Here is a 21,223-nt window from a genome sequence, read left to right as displayed (position 1 = left end):
GGCTCCGGTGCCGTTTGTGCCAGCGACGGCAACGTCCCGCAGTGTGACAACAGATTCTCTGAAATGCGTTAGTGCTTTAGGGAGACGACGTGGGGGAAGGGTGCTTGCTGTGAGGAGTTCGCAAAGTAAGAAGGATTTAAGAGTATGATGGTGAAGTGCAGGCAGATGTGAGGCAAATTGTTTAGTACGTTGTACCTCCTGTCTCCGATTTCTGTAGCATCTCTCCTCTTCTATGCCTCGCACATCGTCTGGCTCTCGGGTCTAATTGCCTTTGGTAGAAATTTTCCCTGCAAGTAGCGACTGAGTCACTCCGTGCACATTTCCTCTCCCTGTTTTAGTACGCGAGGTTGAGTGAAATAAGAAGTTTTCAGGCCTGTGTTTTCCAAGGATGGTTGTGTCTGAACCACGTCACATTGAAAATGTAACCTTTAAAAGTGGGTCAGGGAATGGAAGTCACTTGATGCATGGGACAGATGTTAGTGTCACAGTAAATTCAGTGCCATGGGATGCAGAAATGCCCGTTTCTCATTAGTTCTGAATTTTCCCAGAATTTTCCTGTTGGGTGTCTCGCTAAAGCTTTTAAACTGGTCAGCAACGTGAAGCTGTTTGCTCATGAGATGAATCATCATTAGTCATAAAAGATTCCTTACCTCGAAACGACTTCCCGTTGTGAAATGAGAGATAAAAGTCAAGAGAACACATTTCAGTCTCACCCCTGCTAAAGGGTGCCTGGGAGAGGAAACCCAAGTTTTATTCTTTTTATGAGATGCATGTTTGATGGGTTGATTCCTTTAAAGGGGTTGGAAGTTTAGCAATAACTTTCCCCTAATGCTGGCTTATCTTCCGTCAAAGCGATCAGTATAAACCAGTTGATAAAGCGTCGTTATACACCGACTAGTGTCTTCGACAGTAGTGGGTTATTCTAATACCCTCTCCCGTCCCTAGGTTGTCGGTGGGTAGTTGCGGTTAACCGTTCTTGCGGACCCGGCGAGCTGCACACAAACCTGCCGAAATCCCAACCTTCCTCTGCGTTTGCTTGCAGGGAGCGGGGACCAACGGCATCCGGCTGACCATGGAGAGTGCTCTGACAGCCCGCGACCGCGTCGGGGTGCAGGACTTCGTCCTGCTTGAGAACTTCACCAGCGAAGCAGCGTTTATTGAAAATCTGCGTAAGCGCTTCAAGGAGAACCTGGTCTATGTGAGTAACGAGGTGACAGATGCCAAAGTGTTCATCGGTGACCTGAATGTGGGTGTTTGCTGCAGAAGACATACCGCAGCTTTGCTCTGCGGGTGGATTTGGAGATGGTGGATTTAACTTTAATGGACCATGGTTGCTTGTGTCAGAGCTGGTCCGGGATACTGTCACGTTAGCAGATGCAGGGACTCATTGCAGTGCTCCGGCTGAGGTCTGCCGGCATTTACAGGTCTTGCCAGCACTGAAAATCCAACTCACACCGCATCCTTCCATTGCATGAATTCACCCTGGGGTAGGCTTTCAGCAACGCCAGGCTTGACCTTGACCTCAAATGGTGTATCAGAAATAATCCAGTGTTCTTGCTTGTTACAACTGTTTGTAGGTGCTGTTTTCCAGCAAGGGTAATGTCTAGCATAGCTCCTGCAAAGTCATTCTCACCGTGCCAGGAGGTCGCTTCTTCGGCACCCTTGGCCGCGTCCCCAGCGCAGGGCTGCCAGCAGCCCGTGTCGACCACGTACGGCCTTAGAGCAGTCCGGCCCTCAGAGGGTCTCCCGCCAGACCTTCTCTAACCTCTTTACTTTGTGTTCTCTTTTTCAGACGTACATTGGCTCGGTTCTGGTATCTGTTAATCCATACAAGGAACTGGAGATCTACAGCAAACAGAACATGGAGCGATACCGCGGTGTCAGCTTCTACGAAGTTTCTCCTCACCTGTGAGTGGCCTGTGGGTAAACAGTGCGGTTTGTGCCGTTCCCGCACAGGTGTGAGCAATGCTGACGCGTGAAAACAGGGAGACGGGACCGTTCCTTGTCCCAGATGCAGCTCTAAAAATCATGGGATACAAAGGATCCGTCGGAGGGTGTGGTGAACGGCTCTTTCTATTCCCGTTCCTCTCTCCAAAGAGGATAAGCTGCCTTTGCAAGAGCAGTATTTGGAAAGGGAGTTGGTTCCTTCCTGGCTGGAGGAACAGTGCTGCTTACCCAGCCCTGGCAGGACAGGAGTTCATTGTTCCAGGGTTACTTGGGGTCTGCGTGTCGGGCTGTGAGCTTCCCCTGCTGCTGCCTCGCTCATTCGGCACAGGGCTGACGAGGGGAAGGAGTGTGTCTGGATGCGTGGTGGTTTCTTTCCTACCTCTGCTGTTACTGCCTGACCAATATTTATCTGGTATTTCCCTTGTTGCTAAGATACAGCCGGCCTGTTGGAACAAGGAATGTATTTATTTACATGGTCTGGCCTGGTAAGCATTCCCAATTTCCCATTTAAAAAAAAAAAAAAAAAAAAAAAAAAAAAAGTTGAGGCTTGGAGTTATTTTTGAAAGCACTTGTATTTTTTTGTCAGACCGAAAGAGAAAGATGACTGAGAGCTGATGACATTTGGCTCCAAAATGCTTTCTTTTGGCACCAAGGGCCAAATTCTGAGCACCTCCTGGAGGTTTTTTTGTGGTGGTTTTTATTTTATTTTATTTTTTAAAAGAGGTCTTGGCAGAGTAAGTGATATTATTTTTGAGCGAACTATTTGGATTGTTTCTTGTTACTGGCACATAGCCCAGGAGAGTAAGCAAAACAGAATGCACTGCAAGCACAGAGGAGAGAAACACCAGTATTTGGGAAAGTCTGAACGCTTGAAGTTGTATTTGTTATTACAAAAATGTCATTTTTATAGTGTTTCTGCTTCTCGTGTGGACTTACGCTGCTCGCGTACAGCGTGGGGCACTCTGCTGATGTGCTTTAATTCCTGTGTGCGCCTCACAGAGTTACTGAAATCACAAAGCAGCCGATTATTTCTTAGGCTGTTCTCTTTGTTGTTTTGACTAGTCCCGTAAGAAGTTGTAAAATGTGCAGCTCGTAAGTAGACCCCTGAGAGCTGCAGTACCGAATACCAGTGCTGCTCCAGCTGGGAAAACAGTATTTTTTGTTAACTGCTTTTATGGTTCCATTAAAAACCATTACGTTATTTGAGTATTTGCACATTTAAAAATGAAGAGCACTGAAATGCTGTGTACTGTACCACTCTGTCCTCCTTTTACAGTGTTTCAGGTGTCTTTTTTCCTCTTTCTCGTATTCTAAACCGATTCTAGAAAGCCAAAATACTTCAATATTGCTGTTCCAGCGTCAAAATTAGTTTAAGGCTAGGCCTGAGCGCTGGGCTCTCTGGGAAGTGCGTCACACGTAGTCACCCAAAGGAGAAGTGTCACCCCTGTAGGCTCAAAGCGCAGCGTACGTCCCAGAGCGATCTCTCACATCCCGCCCTATTTATAGCCTGCCAGGGGCTTTGGAGGTGGTGACTCCAAATGGGACCGTAAACATCTGTAAGTGAAGTGATTCTGTATGTGGTATGCAAGACTGCTAGCTTTTTGCCTAAACTCAGTACTAAAATCACCCAGTAAAGGCATGCAGTCTAAAGGCAGTTCTTAAAATTTACATTTATTGAACCGTTCTCAAAATACTGTGCAGACAGAATTTGGATGGGAAGAGAAGGGCTTGATGACTTCAGTGGGGTACGCGTGCAGCTGTGTTGCTAGGTAGCTCATTGGTGTTGCCTTAGCACCAAGTATTAATAGCCTCGAGAAGGCCACTGTTATTTTGGTGTGATTATTTCTAATTAATTTCACAGCATGAGAGTTGTTTTTTTTTTAAAAAAAGCAAAGTTACTAAAAGGTTGTCAAGCGTAGGAAGACAGGATATCTGCTTGATCGCCGCTTGTAAGAAAGCTGAAAATACTGTTACAGAGGTGGTCTTATATGGGTGCATTTTGAAGGGCTAATGCTCCCCTTTTCTCTTACCCTCTTCCATTGCCTCTGCCCAGTCCTTCTGTTCCTCTCTCCCTCTGCCAGCGGTTGCCACCATTGCCAGAGTCATCCTCCTGCCCTCTGGTGATGTAAAAGCGCGTGTGATTCTCGGTGTAAGACCCTGTGTGGTCTGTTGTGGGGAGGAAAAGAGGAGAGCAAGAAAGAGCAGCAAAGGAAGAAGCAGGGCTCTGGGGCCGGCAGCACTAAACCCTGGCTGTGTGCGGGTGGGAGGAACCCTCTGGTGGTCTGGGTAGCCTCTGGCCCCAGCTGGGCGGCAGCTTCAGCAGCCTGCAGGGTGCTTCTCAGGCTGTGCTGGCTTATCCCATTCTTTGGACAAGCCAAGGGAAGCTGCGAGGGGTTGGGCTGTTCTGGAGCCACCTTATAGGAGCCACCCAGGTAGCAAAAGGCAGTTGTGGCCTTCGGAGTGTGTCATTGCTTAAAAGATAAGCTAGAATAAAGGTTGATGGAAAAGAAGATGTTTCGTGAATGTAAAGCCTTTTTGTCCTGTAGGACCACTGTTGAAAGCGTCATCTGTATTTAGAAAAGTAAGTTTATCTGCACCATCTACTCATCTTCTACAGAAACCCTTCTCGTCAGAGAGAGTTAAAAGAACAGGGCTTAAAGGAATTTGGTAGATTTGTGCTATCACCCCGCAGAAACTTGGCTCAGTGGTTAAGATGCGTGTGGAGAAGTCAGCGATCTCCTGTGGCGTCAGCAGCGCGCAGAAGCGACACGGTCTTACCCAGCCTGCGGGCACCCGCTTGTTCTTGAGGTGGCTCTGCTAGGAGTTCGCGCTGTGGGATAGTCTTAGCTGAGGAGTCTGTCCTCCACTCGCGGAAACAAACTAATGCCTGGTTATCGTTGTCCCTTAGCTACGCTATTGCGGACAATTCGTATCGCTCCCTGCGCACGGAGAGGAGGGATCAGTGCATTCTGATCTCCGGGGAGAGCGGCGCTGGCAAGACGGAGGCCACCAAGAAGATCCTGCAGTACTACGCCGTGACCTGTCCCGCCAGTCAGCAGGTCGAAACCGTGAAGGACCGCCTGCTACAATCCAACCCCGTCCTGGAGGTAACTGGAGCTGCAGCGCGGAAGCCTCGCGTTGAGTCCTACCAGCAGCGCTCGCATTTTCCAGCTGAGGGGGTGGGGGCAGCTGGACCCCACCGGGCACGGCCGCGCTGAGCAGATAGCGCGTCCGGCACGTGGGCAGACCGTCTGCACCGCACGCGGGGCAACCCCGGCCCGCTTCCGCGCCAGAGAAACGCCCGGCGGCGGCGGCTCCGCCGGCGGCAGTTGTGGGGCGGGCAGGCTGCCGGCGCAGAGGCGCTTGGCCTGGCGAGAGCCGCGGGGCGCCGCGCAGGCCTGCCAAGCCAGGGGCGGGCACGCCGCTGTGGGCAGCGCTGCCCGCTGACCCCGGCGCTCGCGGGCGCGTTTCCTAGTGCTGTGGTGTCCTCTAGCGCCCGGGCCCGAGCTGCCTGCGTAGGTCCCTCGGCTGTTTCCGCCCCGCGGTCACAACGTGTGCCAGGCCCGGGCCTGTGCGGGTGCAGCCCGCCGCGAGCAGAGCGGCGGGTGGCTGTAAGCAAGTAGCTGTGATGAAAGAGGAAGCTTCGAAAAGACTGTCAGACATGACATATGTTGTCAGCAGTGAACTGGCATTAAAATAAGCTTGCTGGGGGGATTTGGGAATGTTTTCAGAGGCATGCTCCATCTGCAGTGCTTGCGCTGGGTATAAAGATCAACGTTAGAGTCTGGGTAGCAATCTGTTTCCTTCTTGGTTTCCCTCGCAAAAGGAAAAACCCCAGGCTTTAGTAGCTGTAAATAGGCAACTGGCAGCTTCGCCAAAGTGTTTATAAATAACCTTGTTTGATACTTACTTATTTTTCTCTAATAATTTTCTTTTCAGGCCTTTGGAAATGCAAAAACCCTTCGGAATGACAACTCCAGCCGATTTGGGAAATACATGGATGTGCAGTTTGATTACAGGGTAACTTAAAATCTGTTTTACGCTTCACAAGTGCTGCCCATCACAGCAGGTCTCTCTCGCCTGTCCTTGCTCGTACTCATGAGTGCATGGAGCGATTGTTTTGCATTCCCTGGCCAACGGCGTGAGCACAGTCCATGGTAGCAAAATTTGGTTCCAGAGGATTTTATAGTACATGTTTTCCTCTCGTTCTTCCCTCATTTCTCTATATAAGGAGCCAGTGAGATTAAATCCTCTTATTTCTAGGGGGTGTGTGCACCGTGCAAATGGATACTCCCAAACTAAACCCACGTAAGCCAGCAGTGATCTGAAGATAGTATCTGTCCTGTGTCACTTTGCACAGTGTTTGTTTTGATTCTGATCCAAATTGCCCCACACTATGAAGGTGCACACAGTGCCAGAGGCGAGTAGCTCAGCATACCGCAGTCATTGAAACGTGTCAGTGTGGAATCCCTCCACGCTCACAGTTCTGTTGCTTTTCCTTTGTGTTGAATTCTTCTGAGAAGGAGCTTTACATGAGTCCGGACCCCATTCGGTGTGTGCTGTAGCCACGATCTCTGTAATGGTGTGTTGTCGTCATTTGATAGCTCGTTTTGCATGTGCTTCAAAACTCCAATTGCCACTATGTTTTAGCTGAAATAGATTGTGACGCAAAATGACAGATGATTTTCTGTCTTTTTCTAAGCTATCATTTGGTATCCTATTTGTCTTCGACTAGACCACCAAGAAACATAAATATTTTCCTCTGTGTTGATGAAATTATCCTAGTGTATCTGGTTTGATTTAGGGGGCTCCTGTTGGGGGCCACATCTTGAACTACCTCCTGGAGAAATCCCGAGTTGTGCACCAGAATCACGGAGAGAGGAACTTCCACATTTTCTACCAGCTGCTAGAAGGAGGGGAAGAGGACTTACTGCGGAGGCTGGGCCTCGAAAAGAACCCACAACAGTATCACTATTTAGTAAAGGTGCGCATTAACGAGTAGTTCTTACAACATTGATATGCTCCAGGGCCGATGTACTCTCAGTTGACTGTGCGGTCAACAAGTTTGAATTTTTTTATTCAAAAATAACACTGAGATGACTGCTATAAAAAGAAACACATGGCGGAAGTGCATTGAGCATGAGTAATATATCTTTGACAATTAGTTATTTATATCAAACTGTCGTTTTAGGGTCACTGTGCAAGGGTCAGCTCCATAAATGATAAAAACGATTGGAAGATTGTGCGAAGAGCCCTGTCCATTATAAGCTTCAATGACAACGAGGTGGAGGTAACACATGCACAGCTGCTTTTCCTACTCTTAAAGAATTTTTCTGCTTTGATTTGTTATTTCTGACCAAAGGCAGCCTTCAGAGCGAAGGTATTCTCTGCAAACATCCTGAGGGGGAAAAAAGCCACAAAATGTTCTCATAAAACGTTAATTAACATAAAAATGTCGCTGCCCTTTCTCATTGTGCATGCATTTCATCATCCTGGTTTCTGCCTGTTGCTTCCATCCTAGGATTTACTGAGCATTGTGGCTAGCGTTCTGCACCTGGGGAACGTGCAGTTTGCGGCTGATGAGCAAGGAAGTGCTCAGGTCACTACAGAGAATCAGATTAAATATCTGGCTAGGGTGAGTATCGCCAGTTAGGGATGTACTGCCTTAAAGATGAATTCGAGAGGTTTCCTTGCCTTGAACTTGGTACCAGCATATTGTTGTAGAATATGGTTTAGAAGTTGTCATAAATTTACTTTCATTTGACCTAAATAAAATACAAGTATTGACATCAAAACAGTTAAACTGACGAGTTCTCTATTTGCCGTCTGATGCACCACTGACTCGAGGTTTTTGCCTTCAGGCAGTGGCATAGGAATAGGCCTACTCCGGGGAAGAGTTTTAAAGAAAGAAGAGCCCTGGTGGCTTTGCTTGGTCAGTTCTTTGTGCCAGAACAATCAAGCCGATTTATCTCTTAGGCCGTGTCACTGGCAGAAGGGAGGCGGCGTGCGGGAGGACGGGAGGGACTGGCGTTGCAAAAAGTCCTGCAGCGTGAAAGGGAAATGAAGGGTTGTTCCACTGGACTGTGATTCTGGGGACTGGCCTTTCTGACCTCTTAAAACTGGAACTGATACTTCGAACATACTGCTTCATAAATTAATTAATGCTCTACTGCTTTGCAGCTTCTAGCAGTTGAGGGCTCTGTTCTTCGAGATTCCTTGATCCACAAGAAGATCATCGCAAAAGGGGAAGAGGTAAGAAGGTGAATGGGGGATGTGGGAGGCGCGTGGAATTAAAACAAGCTAGCGATGCACCATCCGCTCTCCTCCCGGAGGCGAACGGTTTGCTGCCCACTTGGTGAAGGAGGCTGGTGGCGCAAGAGTCCCATAAGCTTATGGGGACCTGCAGCCTGTACGGCCCGGACAGGATGCTGTTAAGTGGCCGTTTATTAACAGTGAGCGAGGGAATCTTAATCTCTCGGTGGAATGGCTGTGGAGTGGCTTTTTTTCCCCTTCTGCCTGCAGCTTATCAGTCCTCTGAACCTGGAGCAGGCGGCCTACGCAAGGGATGCGCTGGCTAAGGCAATATATGGGCGCACTTTCTCCTGGCTGGTGAACAAGGTTAACAAGTCTCTCGCTTACAAGGTAAGTGACCCGTTTGTTGGTTGCTATCCCGACAGGCATGAAAGGAAGTTTCAAATCTTTTAGCTGCAAAGCAGAGAAATGGTACAGCTCCATGCTGTACCAGCGTTTCTAAATCAATTTGTTTTCCGTTAAGAGGAGGGTAAGGAAAGTGCGGCAACTAAACGGGTGGGATCCAGTGATGGACCGTGGCTGTGAGTACATATCAACATTGATTTTTTGCCCTATTGCAGGAAGGAGAGTTTCCAGGCTGGAGAAGTACAACAGTTCTAGGACTGCTTGATATCTATGGATTTGAGGTTTTCCAGCACAACAGGTTTGTTTCAGTTGATGCCTCTGAGTTTTGAGTAAACTCTGCATGGCTTCATTCATTATGGTGTTTTCTCTGCGTTGTGAAAGAAGACATCATTCTATCTCTGGATCTCTTAGTAGGAGAGAAAGAGATGATGTTTAAACTTCAGGAGATCAGTTGAATAACTGATAATCACAGGGCTTCTAACAGTCGGGGCATCCAGCTAACCCTTTGCATTTACAGCTCTTAAAGCTCCTGGAATTTCAAAGAGGCCGTTGCCTTTTTGGGGCATATTCGTGCGATAGCTTGAGCCCTGCCTCTGCCCAGCTCTCTGGCACAGTGGTGGCTGTTGTGGCATCTTTCCATGGTGGTGGGAATAGAAAAGCACGGCTGTAAAAGAGCGTGTGGGCCGATGTCGGAGCCTGGAGCATGACTCTGGCAGATAGTGGTGAACTGAGACTCTCAAATTTGCAGTATTACTGGGCCCTTCTTAAAAGTGTTTGTGTTCCTCTGTGTTCCACCCTTGGTGTCCGTTTTCCCTCTCTCTGGAACTCCTTTGTGAGATTCACTAAGGTCACCAAATTTATACATTCAGTAAATAAACATTTCACCGTTAAATCTCTTCTATTTCTCTTGATCTACAGCAATACATTCATGCTGCTGCCCACTTATTACAGCCTCTTTTACTTGTGGTACAGCGTTAGTGATTGTTTTCTGGTTTTTTTTTTGCAGCTTTGAGCAATTTTGTATTAATTATTGTAACGAAAAACTGCAGCAGCTCTTCATCGAGCTCACGTTGAAGTCGGAGCAGGAGGAATACGAGTCAGAAGGCATAGCGGTAAGAGCCGATATCCTCACTTCCGCTGTCTCCTTTGTGGCACCTCCTCAGGCCAGAGGACAGATTAGAAAAGGTGCTGCTACTCATGCTCTGCAAAGCAGATGAGTTCAAGAGCTTTCCTTTCTCCTTTCTTCTGAAACACTTCGGTAGCTGTGATACAGCTCGACATGAGTAATGCCGTGCCAGTCTTTCACTGACTGAAAAAAAGGCTTTTTAAAGGGATTGTTAGGAAAACAAATTTGATGAGTGAGAAAGCTTTGTTTCACGTTTGACAGAAAGATTATTTAAGTAAGACGCTGTCTGACATGTTCTGAAATCTTCATGGTTTTTTCCAGTCCAGAATTTTTTTCACCCCAGTGTGATTTCTTGTCTTTGTAGTGGGAACCAGTTCAGTATTTCAATAACAAAATAATCTGTGATTTGGTGGAAGAGAAATTCAAAGGCATCATTTCTATTCTGGTGAGTTGACGCCACCCTTTTAACTTAAACATCAGGGGAAGTGCAGTGGAAAACAAGGGGGCCAGCACAGGAGAAAAAGGGTCTAAGCCTACATTAGGGTTATTTGGGCCGGTGGGAAGAGCTGTGGTACACTGAACAGTGCCACTGTTAAAGGTCATGTTGGATCACCTCCATCTGCTCTCAGGCAAGAAGCTCCAACCCAGGCAGTCTGGGAGGAGGAAAGTGTCTTCCTTTTGCGCTCAGCAATTCTTCATGTGTTGAATGAGGGGATGGCCTACCTGTGTGGGACGGAATTAGAGCCGGCCCATGCGCTGGCAAGCACAGAGGGAAACGAATACTAGAATGCCTGTGTTTGTAGGATGAAGAGTGTCTGAGACCTGGGGATGCCACAGATACAACGTTCTTGGAGAAACTGGAGGAAACTGTGAAGAACCACCCTCATTTTCTCACGTGAGTGTTCACACTGGTAGGGTCCAAGTGTGCCATAGAGCCTAGAGCTTTAATTACTCCTAGATAATATTATGGCTCCTTGTGTGTGTGGCAGTAGCATCCTGCGTCCCACGTGAAAGCTGGCTGTGTGTTCTTTTGCAAAGAGATTAGATTGTGAGTTAAGAGAATACAGAGTAAGTGGGGTCAACCCGAACTGCCTCGCTCTTCTCAAGACGGTGCTTCAGAACACAATGGGAGCAACAAAACTCGTGTTACTGACTTGCCTCCTCACCGATCTCTTCCTGGCATCCTACCGCTGGCACATCCAAGGAATTTGCAGGCTTGCTGCTTCTTGGCCTTTCCAAGGTCTGGCCCAGTACTTCGGGTGTGACAGACTCTCTGGTTTGGAGTATTAGGCCAGATCATTCCCCAGCACTGATGACTCAAGTCAGGCTGAGGAATAACTAGAACATGGAGCAGACCTTTACTGGTAAAAATGCATTAGAGGTGTGTGTGCATTTGAGTGATTTAAGCAGTGTTAGGGCTTTTGAAATGGCGAGCTTTATGTTGCACTAACTCGCCTTTGTGCCCAGCTGCTTCCCAGGCGGTACCGATGCCCTCGTGTGACTTCAGTAACCTGCCCATGTTGCCGCCACTCCGGCTTAATGGGTGTGAATGCTGCGTTTCTCCTTTCAGATTGTTCATTTCAGTTCTGGAGCGCCGAGTATCTTTTTATTCTTACTGAATGTTCTGCGTAGGCTCAGATTAGGCTCTGTATGGCACTTCGTGAGTAAGCCAGCCCGCTGCCAGCATCTTCACTGCCCTCTTGCCTGCTGCCTCTGCTCTAATTTCATGTGCACACAGAACCACTCTGCAGCCTTGCCAGGAAGCTGAAAGTTCATCCGTTTGAAATAAATATAAATACATTTTATGACATCCTTATGATTTGCTGGTGGATAACTCTTTATTTACTTTTGGTCTTGAAAATCAGCACATCGGTTTTATTCCCCCCCACCCCCCTTCCGTGTTCACATCTCCCACTCTGGGATCAAATGCGGGAAGTGAATCCCCCCATGAAACAAATGTTGGCTTCTCATGAAGCTCCTTCACCTCCTCACCAGGCACAAGCTCGCTGACCAAAAGACTCGCAAGTCCCTGGGGCGGGAGGAGTTTCGGCTTTTGCACTATGCTGGAGAGGTCACTTACAGTGTTGCAGGTAAGCGTGTGCGTCACCTCTGCTGCCCCTCACTCTTTGTTCCTCCTCCCCCCGTCCTCTGCCCGCTGAATTAAAACAGCCTCACTATATGGTAAAGAGAAATCTGGGCATAGAATACGTCCACACATCATTTGATGAACCAGATTAAATTCCCGTCTCAAATTCCTGCCCTGTTGTGAAGTTCCTGTGGAACAGCGGTGGCAGCCTGAGCCGTTTCTTTTTCTTCCAGGTTTTCTAGATAAAAACAATGACCTCCTCTTTCGGAACCTGAAGGAGGTGAGTGTGGATAGAGGGCGTTTCCAATACGCAGCAGAACGAGGAGTCGGGTTTATAGTGGGGTGGCACCTGAGGGAAAAGGTCCTTCTAGATGCCACCGGGAGAACAGTCTGTAGGGCTCCACTGTGAAAAGACAAACTGAGGTGCTCAAAGTTCATTATACTATTAAAAAGTAAAACAAACCAAAAAACCCCAAACAAACAGTTTTGTGCCATGTTTCTGTGGTAGCTCTCTGAGGAATACTCTGTGCTTTATCTCTGGAAACATCTCTCTCTGCAGACCATGTGCAACTCTGAGAACCCTATCATAAATCAGTGTTTTGACAGGACGGAGCTGACAGACAAAAAGAGACCTGAAACGGTAAGAACACGAGAGCTGGGTGGAAGCGTGGCTGTTTCCTCTTTTTAAGAGACAGGTGGGAACGTGGTAACCTCCACGCAAGCCTCGTACCTTTAGAGCTGGGAGGCTGAGGTCTGTTTACCGTCACAAGTACTAGCTCTAGGTCATGCTTCATTCATAGTTTTCTTTCTTTTCTCCCAGGCAGCAACTCAGTTTAAAAACAGCCTCTCCAAACTCATGGAAATTCTGATGTCCAAAGAACCCTCCTACATTCGTTGCATTAAACCTAACGACGCCAAACAGGCTGGTATGGCCCCGGCGGCTCGGCCGCTTTCCTACGGCAGCTGTGTAGCGAGCGCTAGATCCCAGTCAGCAAGGCACAGGAAGGAGCTCAAATAACAAAGTCCTGCAAGACGTTGTCATTTTGGGTCTGTGCCAGACCTTCTCGGAGGAGGTGGTGGCACTACCAGCAGCCAGGAGTCAGAGCGGGAGCACTGGTCCTGGGTGGAGGAGGGTCATGTTTAAAGTGGAGAATTATTAACCTACGTAACTTCCTCTTAATGACTGTTTCTCCCTCGCTTCATCCTCCTGTATGTGTAGAACATCCTAAGGGAGAATTTTGGGAACCGCGTATAAATGTGTATTAAGGGCGGGGAGGGGAAGCCAGGAGACACATCGTGTGGGACTTGCTCTGTGAGGGTGGGGTAGAGGTTAAAGATAATTGTGTAAGATTAACCAAGAATGGAACATTCCCCTTTTCCAGATGGAGGGGCAGCTGTATGTTGATCACGTTTCTCTGTTTTCATGCTCTCTCAAGATCGATTTGATGAAGTTCTAATCCGACATCAAGTGAAATACCTAGGGTTGATGGAGAACCTCAGAGTGCGCAGAGCTGGGTTTGCGTATCGAAGAAAATACGAAGTTTTCCTGCAGAGGTAGGATTACCTTGGGCTGGTCCCTCCCCCTGGTCCCGCAGCTGCTGCGGCTGGGGAGCTGCTCTGAGAGGCAGCCTTTACACCTGAAAGACTGATTTTCTTGCGGGAGCGAAAAGCACGGCCTCCCCCTGCGTGGATTGGGCTTCCCTCCCTAAGATTTCTTCTGCTGCCAATTTACAGGTACAAGTCACTTTGTCCAGACACGTGGCCGACATGGGACGGGCGGCCCCACGACGGTGTGGCCGTGCTGGTGAAGCATCTGGGCTACAAACAGGAAGAATACAAAATGGGACGGTGAGTTCTTCTCTTAATTGGGGATTATGAATCACTGGACGGCCATGTTGTTGCTTTTAAATAAGGCTTCTCTATCTAATGGGTGAGGAAAAGATTAGAGATCCCAAAGGGGATGGTAAGGGCAGGAAGGGAACTTCTCCAGCATGTTGAACATAATTCTGCATTTCTATTTCTAGAACAAAGATTTTTATCCGCTTTCCCAAGACCTTGTTTGCAACGGAAGATGCTCTGGAAGTGAGGAAGCAGAGTCTGGGTGAGTCTCACACGCTGCAGTAGCTTCACGGGCAGCTGGCTCTCTGTTTTCTGATTTTGTTTGCTTGTTTGTTTTCGGGGGGTGGGGATTTAGGTATAAAAGGTTGACCCTTTTTTCTACCAAGACTTGCTTGGCCACAATTTCAAATTGCTGTTTTTCTTGCAATTTCAGCAACAAAAATGCAGGCCACGTGGAGAGGCTTCTACCGTCGAAAGAAATTCCTGCACATGAAGCACTCAGGTACGAGCCAGGGGCCCCTGCAGCGCTGTGTCGTCGTATGGTTTGAGGTGGCCATTGCTGTCGGATGGCTCCAGTTTGATGCGCGAGAAGGAACGTTCCCAAAGCCTTGCTGGCAGTAGAATGGAAGGTGCTGGTGGGGCACTGAGTCCTTCCCCCCCGAGCCTGTGAGACCCTGAGCCAGAGGAGCAGACTTTGCTCGTGCTCGCCCAGCCTGCTGTTGGCATCGACCCGTTGTATCATATCGTTAAGAACTTAAATCATATTCTTTCCCGTACGACACGTCGATGGCCGTTCCCTCGCAGGGCGGGCTTTCTTGAGCACTCTTTGCTGCCAGTTTTGTGGGGAGTCAATATTGGTACGAAGGAGCTCATTTAGTGCAAAATCTTTGTATTATTTTTAGCAATAGTGATCCAGTCCTGGTGGCGGGGAACCCTGGGGCGCCGGAAAGCTGCCAAGAAGAAGTGGGCAGTTGAGACTATCAGAAGGTGTGTAAAGAGTAACCCAATGCATCAAACGGGTACTTATTTCTTAAGGATAGGATGAGAAGACTAAACTTTCTTGTCACTACCGTATCAGAGGGTTGTGGGTGTTTTTTTTAATAAAGTACAACTACTAAGTAAATCCCAGAAAACGGTTTGGTTGGAATAAATATCTCTAATTTTTTATCACTTTCCTAATTTTTCTAATACAATTTTCTTCTTCGTCAGGTTCATTAAAGGTTTTATTTACCGGAACCACCCTCGCTGCCCAGAGAACGAGTATTTCCTTGATTACATCCGCTTCTCCTTCCTGATGAACCTCAAGCGTAATTTACCAAAAAACGTTTTGGACAAATCGTGGCCAACGCCGCCGCCGTCGCTCTGCGAGGTAGGGGCTGCGAAGGCCTGCGGGGACCCTCCTGCTGCCGGAGCGAGCCAGAACCAGGCTCCCGCTCGGGTTCCGCTGTGCAGTAGCACCTCCGCTAAGAGAATTAATCCAGACGTCGCCACGTGTGATTATAGCACAGCTGTAAAGTTATTAGGCCTGTCGTAGTGACGGCTCGTGAGCGTGCGGTACGCTCGCACCACCACTGCCTACCGGTCCTCTCACTTGTTTCTGGAATTTTCTTCCCTTTTTCTCTGAACGAATTAAGTTCCCTCTGGACAGTTAAATGGGCTGCGACGACAACGTGGTCGCCTGCGACAAACACATTAAGCTTCCTCTGCTGCCGTTATTCGGCTGCAGCTGGCACAGCTGGGGTTTCACCTGACCAAAACAATTACTTAAGAGCGACGCTCAGTAGTGAACCAGTAGTTCGGTTCAGCAATGCGCTTTCTGCGGTCACTGCGCCTCTCTCTTCGCTGTGTGACGTGGTTTGCCGGTAGCTTTGAGCTATTTTCATTCATCGTGTGCTCTCTTCAGGCATCCCAGCTCCTGCGGCAGCTCTGTATGCAGAACATGGTCTGGACCTACTGCAAGAGAATCAGCCCAGAGTGGAAGCAGCAGGTACGAGACGACTTTACCTCATCTCCCAAGAACGGGGGTGAGGGGGGTTCTCAGCAGTATTTCTTGTAAGACATGAAGGAGGGGAACAGGTGGAGGGGAGGGGCAGGGGCACTGCTGCAGCAGGGCGAGGGGGAGGACCTCTTGAACCACTGTGTTCTTCAGTGGTGGGTGAGCCCTTCCCCAAGGACACCGGGGTTTGGGTTGGGTTTGTTTTGTTGTTTTGTTTGCAGTTGTCCTTCGGTTTGAGACAAAAACACTAAAAGACCAGAATGTGCATAAAATTAAAGAAAAACCATTATATACATATTTCAATACTTACTATTTAAACGGTGTTGTATACCCATGCCCCTGTATAATTTCCATACTGAAAGGCCCTGTTACTCTTCCCGTGGAAGATCACCAGCGTAAGCAGGCGCATTGTTCTGCTTGTACCACGCGAAGAGGCGAGCAGGTGCTCTGCAGCCACAAGGCCAGGCGGTCGCCAAACCAAGCAGTTACGTGGCCAGTTAGCGCCGCAGTTCTAGCTAAAAAGAATAAAAATAATGCTGAAATTTGATTCACCTTAGTCACTGAAAAGCTGTAGGGGGAGGGAATTTTTTTTTTATATTAAAACCAGCCCAGCGAAGAGACATCATAGGCCTTACATACCTGACCCAGTTCAGATGTCACTGTTGGCATAGTGACAGTTGCCATTAAGCTTTTTTTATTGCACAGTGTCTCATACCGCCGCTGAAGGCCTGCAAAGTAGTGAGCACATGTAACGAACCGCTGTAGATTAGTTAGCGGCTGAGCCTGTGATCAGGGACGCGGGGTTTATACCAGCCACTGCCATGCTGGCAGTGGAAGCGCAGCAGAACACTTTCTTTCCCCCAGCAAACCAGACTCACTGATAACGAGTAGCTTTTAGCAACGTTTTTACCCGTAAATCATCTCAGGTACTTCGTAGCGCGCGGCAATGGGGCGCTCCCCTTCCCTTGTCCCCGCGGCCGCAGCACGAGGCGGAGCTGAGCGCACAGCTCCCGTTTGCAGGGACCGTGTCCTGGAGCGCTGCCACAGTGGACAGGACGGAAGGGTTACGGTGACCAAGCCTTTAACCAGGAGCGCGCAGGGCGCTCTGGCGGCTGCTTGCCAGAGGATAAGGTGCAGCCCTGTAACGCGTGTGCTTGGGGCCCGCAGGGACGCAACTTCTGTGTCAGTGCTTCAAGTAAGGATGTTGGCTTGAGGGGGGCGGGATCATCCGAAACACGGCAAAAGCCACAGGGGATAGAGCAGGAGAACAAACTGTTTCAGGTTAAGGAGGAAAAGCTTAAGAGAATCACTGCAGTGGGCAGATTCTAATGCCCATGTTTAAAAAGCCTCATCAAAATCCAGGAACTAGATGCCATGGCCAGATAAATTCAACCCAGAGCTATGACACATACTTTTCTGCCCTAAAGACTGGGGTGCTTTTGAAAAATGTAAGGAATGTGTGGAATAGTTCCTGTAACTTTGTGACTAGCCTGAGGAACTAGATAATGACTGTTATAAAACCAAAAGGAGAACATATATTTTGAGACAAATTTATCTTTTTATTTAAGGAGACATTTTATACTAAACAGGAATACATCTTTTGTCCTTGCAGTTGGAACAAAAAGTAGTTGCCAGTGAGATTTTTAAGGGCAAAAAAGACAATTACCCTCAGAGCGTTCCCAGACTCTTCATCAACACGCGACTCGGTGAGTAGGTGTTGCGAAGGGTAACAGCGAGGGGGGGGAAATAATCCGCTCTGGCCAGAAATTTCTCTTTCTGACCCCACGTCTTTGGTTTTAATACAGGTAACGAAGAGATAAATGCTAAAGTCCTTCAGGCTTTAGAGAGTGAAGCAATTAAGGTGAGATGTGTGTCTGCATACTTTTATCAAGCTGCTAGAGTTACTCAGCACTATATCAGAAGATGAGATTTCTGAGGAGAATACAGCAAGAATTTTGCATTACACTAAGCTTGTAACACCTTAGCAGCTTGTCTGGGGGAAGAGGTGGTGGCTCAGGTATATGGTCTTGGGTTACGGGCAAGTTTCCAGCAGTTAAGAAGTGCCAGGGTGGCCGCTGCCGCTGTGCAGAAACCGCCACAGACTGAAGCTAAACGAGGCTTTTCCAAGCCCACAGCCAGGCAGCTGTAGTCATCGAGTTGTTCGGGTCTCCTCTAGGTCAACAAGGCAGGCTGTAGCAGAACAGAGACTAGGACTCAGAAGGATTGTCTCCAGTCCCAGTTCACCAACCCCTGGCCAGGGCCTCCTGCGAGCTCGCTAGGCTGGAGGGAGGGTGGCTGACAGTGAAACAAGGCGCATTTTTAGCACTGTTAACACTTATTTCAGTATGCAGTTCCTGTGATCAAGTACGACCGGAAAGGATACAAAGCAAGAGCACGGCAGCTGCTTCTTACCCAGAACGCAGCCATCATAGTCGAAGAATCCAAAATCAAACAACGGATCGACTACGCCAATCTGACAGGTGAGACCGGGACCGTAAACCGGGTTTGGTGCACTTGGCTGAAGTCAGATTTCACCCTGGCTACAGTTAAGTAATAATAAAATGACCCGTTTGGAATGGAATTTTCTGATCCTGACAGGCATTTCAAGTCTGTAATATCTTGAAGCTGAGTTTTTCTAAAATTAAACTCCATAGAATGTCACAAAAATTACTCAATTCGGCTCCCCCCAGCCCCTCCTAAGTCATTTCCCAACCGCACATCTCGACTGCAGGGACATTGCACCATTATTACACAGCAGCGGCCCGGAACGCTGCTCCAGCCTCCAGCCCTCTGCAGGGGAGACAGACGCGATACAGTCAGGGGAAACTTGGTCAGAGAGCGAGAACTGCTGAGTCTGGTGCATTTTAGTCATTACTTGGCTCTGTCTGAGACCTCTCTTGCTTCACAGCTCCAGCTCTGCTACAGTTCCTTTTCACAGCCAATTTTGGTGCTAATCATTTCAACATCAGCCTCATGCAGCTACCTACTGCATTTGTAACTGCCACCCTTTGACGTGGTTTCCCAGGGCAACACTAACCTGGGGTTCTGTGACTCCCATAAGGTGCCATTATGGCAGAGGTGCATGTTGCTCTCTAAGGTTGGGCTACCTCAATTTAAGTCGCTAATCTGGTTTGTATCTAGCGTCAAGACACTAAACAAAGTCCAAAGACACACTAGGAAGACACAGGCGCTCCTGAAACGCAGCACAGCGCGCCTTAACTGATCCCCACCCTAGGGAGAGGGTTGTTTTCCTTTAGCAAACAGGCACAACTCGTGGCAGAGGCTAAGCCTCTTGCTTATGGCATGGTCAGAAGGCGCTGCTGGCTGGCCGAGGAGGAATGCCGAATGCAGAGCCCGAGGCGGGCGCAGCACAGTATAGTGAGACCCTGCAGCAGCCCGGGACGGATCGGCACAGACCGCAACGCCTGCGCGTGGGTCCCGCCTGCCCTTCACAGCAATGACAGCTCCTGCAGCAGCTCTGGCCTTTCTTACCACATGCTGGCAGGCCAAAGTAGCTCTTTGTCAAGTCCGTGAAGGCCACAGCAGTTTGTAAGCAGGCGTTCTTCCTACTTCTGATGGACAGAGGCATCTGGAAGTTTCTTTTCCATCGTAGCAGAGTTACAAGCGCTTGTCTGTCACCCTGCAGCCTGTTCAGCCGCTCCACTGACATAGCGCTCCCGCGCGGCTGTCGGGCATCTGGGCGCGGGAGCCACAGTTGCTGCGCTCCTGGGCGAGGGGCTGAGCCACAGGAGTTGTGCCGGGTGTCAGGTGTCCATTCTCTGTTGCAGGCATCTCCGTCAGCAGCCTGAGCGATAACTTGTTTGTGCTGCACGTGCACTGTGAGGACAACAAACAGAAGGTAGCGGGACTCACCCATTATTTCTCCAACCCCTCTAGATAAAAAGTTTTAAAGGCACAAAGCAAAGAAGACCCAGCTGGGGGGCAGGGTGCATGTGGGGGGAGTGTGTGTGGAGGCACACATGGTGATGTGTGTGACTAACTCAGTGCCAACTCTAAGCAGCATTCCACTTGTGGTGATGGCTGGGGCTCACCAGTGACTTGGTCACCGCCAGGGCCGGTGCTGTCCCTCGCCCCCATTACTGGTACCCCGTTAATAAATTAGCTGCCACAGCTGCAGCGTGGCCCCAGAACTCTCCGCTTGGAGAAGAGTTTTTCCACACTAGCCTACGGAGCTCGGTCTGTCACTGTAGTTACAGCACCATCAGTTTGGTCTAGCAGCACTGTGAAGCCATTATTGTAAGCCACTGTCTGTCCTTCCGCGCAGGGAGATGTCGTACTTCAGAGCGACCACGTGATCGAGACACTGACAAAAACAGCCATGCAGGCAGGCAAGGTCAATAACATCAACATCAACCAGGGCAGGTGAGCAAAGCCAAGCCCCTCGCAGGAGCTGCCCTGGGTTTCCCGTGTTGGCTCTGAAGAGAGCTCTGCTTCGGCATCAAAGGGCTACGGAAACGTGCCTGACACCAAAACGTACCTAATGCATCTTAACTAAGGCCCCGTGTCCCTGAACAAGCGCAGCCGCTGCAGCTGAGCGGCCGCTTACACAGGAAAAGGGCAAAACTAAGCTAGTGGAGATGTGGCCAGTACTCATCAAGTCTGTTCTTACCTTTCTCTTCACAGCATAAAATTCACAGTTGGGCAAGGCAAAGAAGGCATAATTGACTTTATATCGGGATCAGAACTGCTTATAGCCAAAGCCAAGAACGGCCATCTAACAGTGGTGAGTGCAGGCCGAGGCTGGCAGCGAGGGTGGTGCGCGTGCGGCGGCTGGACGCGCTGCGTGGCTTCCTGCTGCAAGCACTGCCCTGCTCTGCCAGCCTTTCCCCTCCGGCGCTGTGCGTTGTGCCGCGACGTCCCACAGTCCTGAGCGACTGCTGGGCTGACGCAAATTCACCGAGTGATTGTCCCATCACGTTATTTTCTCCCCAAGATTCAGGCATTAATGCTATACTCTGCTGCCAATTGAATTTTAGAAAGACATTTAAAAACAGAGAAAGCAAAAAAAAAAAATATCCTGTTTGTAGCGTTCCTGCTAGTCAGATCTAGTCACGCAACTAACCTATGCTTTGTCGGATGAAAGCTAATTCAGAAATAAATGCAGGAGTCACTCCCCAGCCCTACCGCAGGCTCACCAGCCTCAGAGCAGCGACCAGCACGTCCACTTTGCTCCTCGCTGAAACAGTCCATCCTAGACCCACACAGGTAGCGCTGGCAGAGGCTTGCCTTGCTGTACAGCACCCCTACGGGCTGTACGCAGGAAGAGCGGTTACACCTGCGTAGGCACGCCGAGATGAGGCCCAGCCGGCTGTACTTGCCCTCAGTCCCAGCACGCCAAGTGACTTAGGCTATGAAGACGCACATCCCGTCATTTTTCCCCAGCCCTTGCAAACCATCCCCAGGAACACTTCCAGTTTTGCCACCCCCCCTCCCCAGCAAAGCCGAGCCGGCTCCTGCCGCTGGCCCTGGCGGGGGGTTACTACAGCCACAACGCTGGCGTGTGGGAGCACTGGGGACACCTCTAAGGTGCAGCGCTGCCAGTACCTGCCGC

At 49.2% G+C, this 21,223-nt stretch overlaps 1 protein-coding gene across 5 annotated transcripts in view; it reads left to right on the top strand.

Annotated features, from left to right (window-relative positions):
* Positions 1-21,223, top strand: part of MYO1C (myosin IC) — a 56,799-nt gene that overhangs the window by 32,415 nt on the left and 3,161 nt on the right. For 4 of the 5 annotated variants that reach the window (XM_075113341.1, XM_075113337.1, XM_075113339.1 and 1 more), the window contains exons 2-31: positions 1,043-1,198; positions 1,793-1,908; positions 4,856-5,054; positions 5,887-5,967; positions 6,752-6,931; positions 7,139-7,237; positions 7,469-7,582; positions 8,128-8,199; positions 8,470-8,589; positions 8,820-8,902; positions 9,611-9,716; positions 10,095-10,175; positions 10,534-10,625; positions 11,726-11,820; positions 12,050-12,096; positions 12,376-12,456; positions 12,637-12,742; positions 13,253-13,370; positions 13,551-13,664; positions 13,841-13,917; positions 14,089-14,157; positions 14,558-14,642; positions 14,865-15,024; positions 15,559-15,642; positions 17,264-17,357; positions 17,457-17,512; positions 17,996-18,131; positions 19,440-19,510; positions 19,937-20,034; positions 20,296-20,395. In XM_075113341.1, the coding sequence (XP_074969442.1) occupies positions 1,073-1,198; positions 1,793-1,908; positions 4,856-5,054; positions 5,887-5,967; positions 6,752-6,931; positions 7,139-7,237; positions 7,469-7,582; positions 8,128-8,199; positions 8,470-8,589; positions 8,820-8,902; positions 9,611-9,716; positions 10,095-10,175; positions 10,534-10,625; positions 11,726-11,820; positions 12,050-12,096; positions 12,376-12,456; positions 12,637-12,742; positions 13,253-13,370; positions 13,551-13,664; positions 13,841-13,917; positions 14,089-14,157; positions 14,558-14,642; positions 14,865-15,024; positions 15,559-15,642; positions 17,264-17,357; positions 17,457-17,512; positions 17,996-18,131; positions 19,440-19,510; positions 19,937-20,034; positions 20,296-20,395 (3,060 nt within the window). In that variant the 5' untranslated portion in view covers positions 1,043-1,072. The remainder of the gene's footprint in view (positions 1-1,042; positions 1,199-1,792; positions 1,909-4,855; positions 5,055-5,886; positions 5,968-6,751; positions 6,932-7,138; positions 7,238-7,468; positions 7,583-8,127; positions 8,200-8,469; positions 8,590-8,819; positions 8,903-9,610; positions 9,717-10,094; positions 10,176-10,533; positions 10,626-11,725; positions 11,821-12,049; positions 12,097-12,375; positions 12,457-12,636; positions 12,743-13,252; positions 13,371-13,550; positions 13,665-13,840; positions 13,918-14,088; positions 14,158-14,557; positions 14,643-14,864; positions 15,025-15,558; positions 15,643-17,263; positions 17,358-17,456; positions 17,513-17,995; positions 18,132-19,439; positions 19,511-19,936; positions 20,035-20,295; positions 20,396-21,223) is intronic. The other variant, XM_075113340.1, reaches the window with a different exon arrangement.

The sequence above is a fragment of the Phalacrocorax aristotelis genome, chromosome 18 (genome assembly GCF_949628215.1).
Source record: "Phalacrocorax aristotelis chromosome 18, bGulAri2.1, whole genome shotgun sequence".
Taxonomy (NCBI): Eukaryota; Metazoa; Chordata; class Aves; order Suliformes; family Phalacrocoracidae; genus Phalacrocorax; species Phalacrocorax aristotelis.
This window is presented reverse-complemented; position numbering and strand designations above follow the sequence as displayed.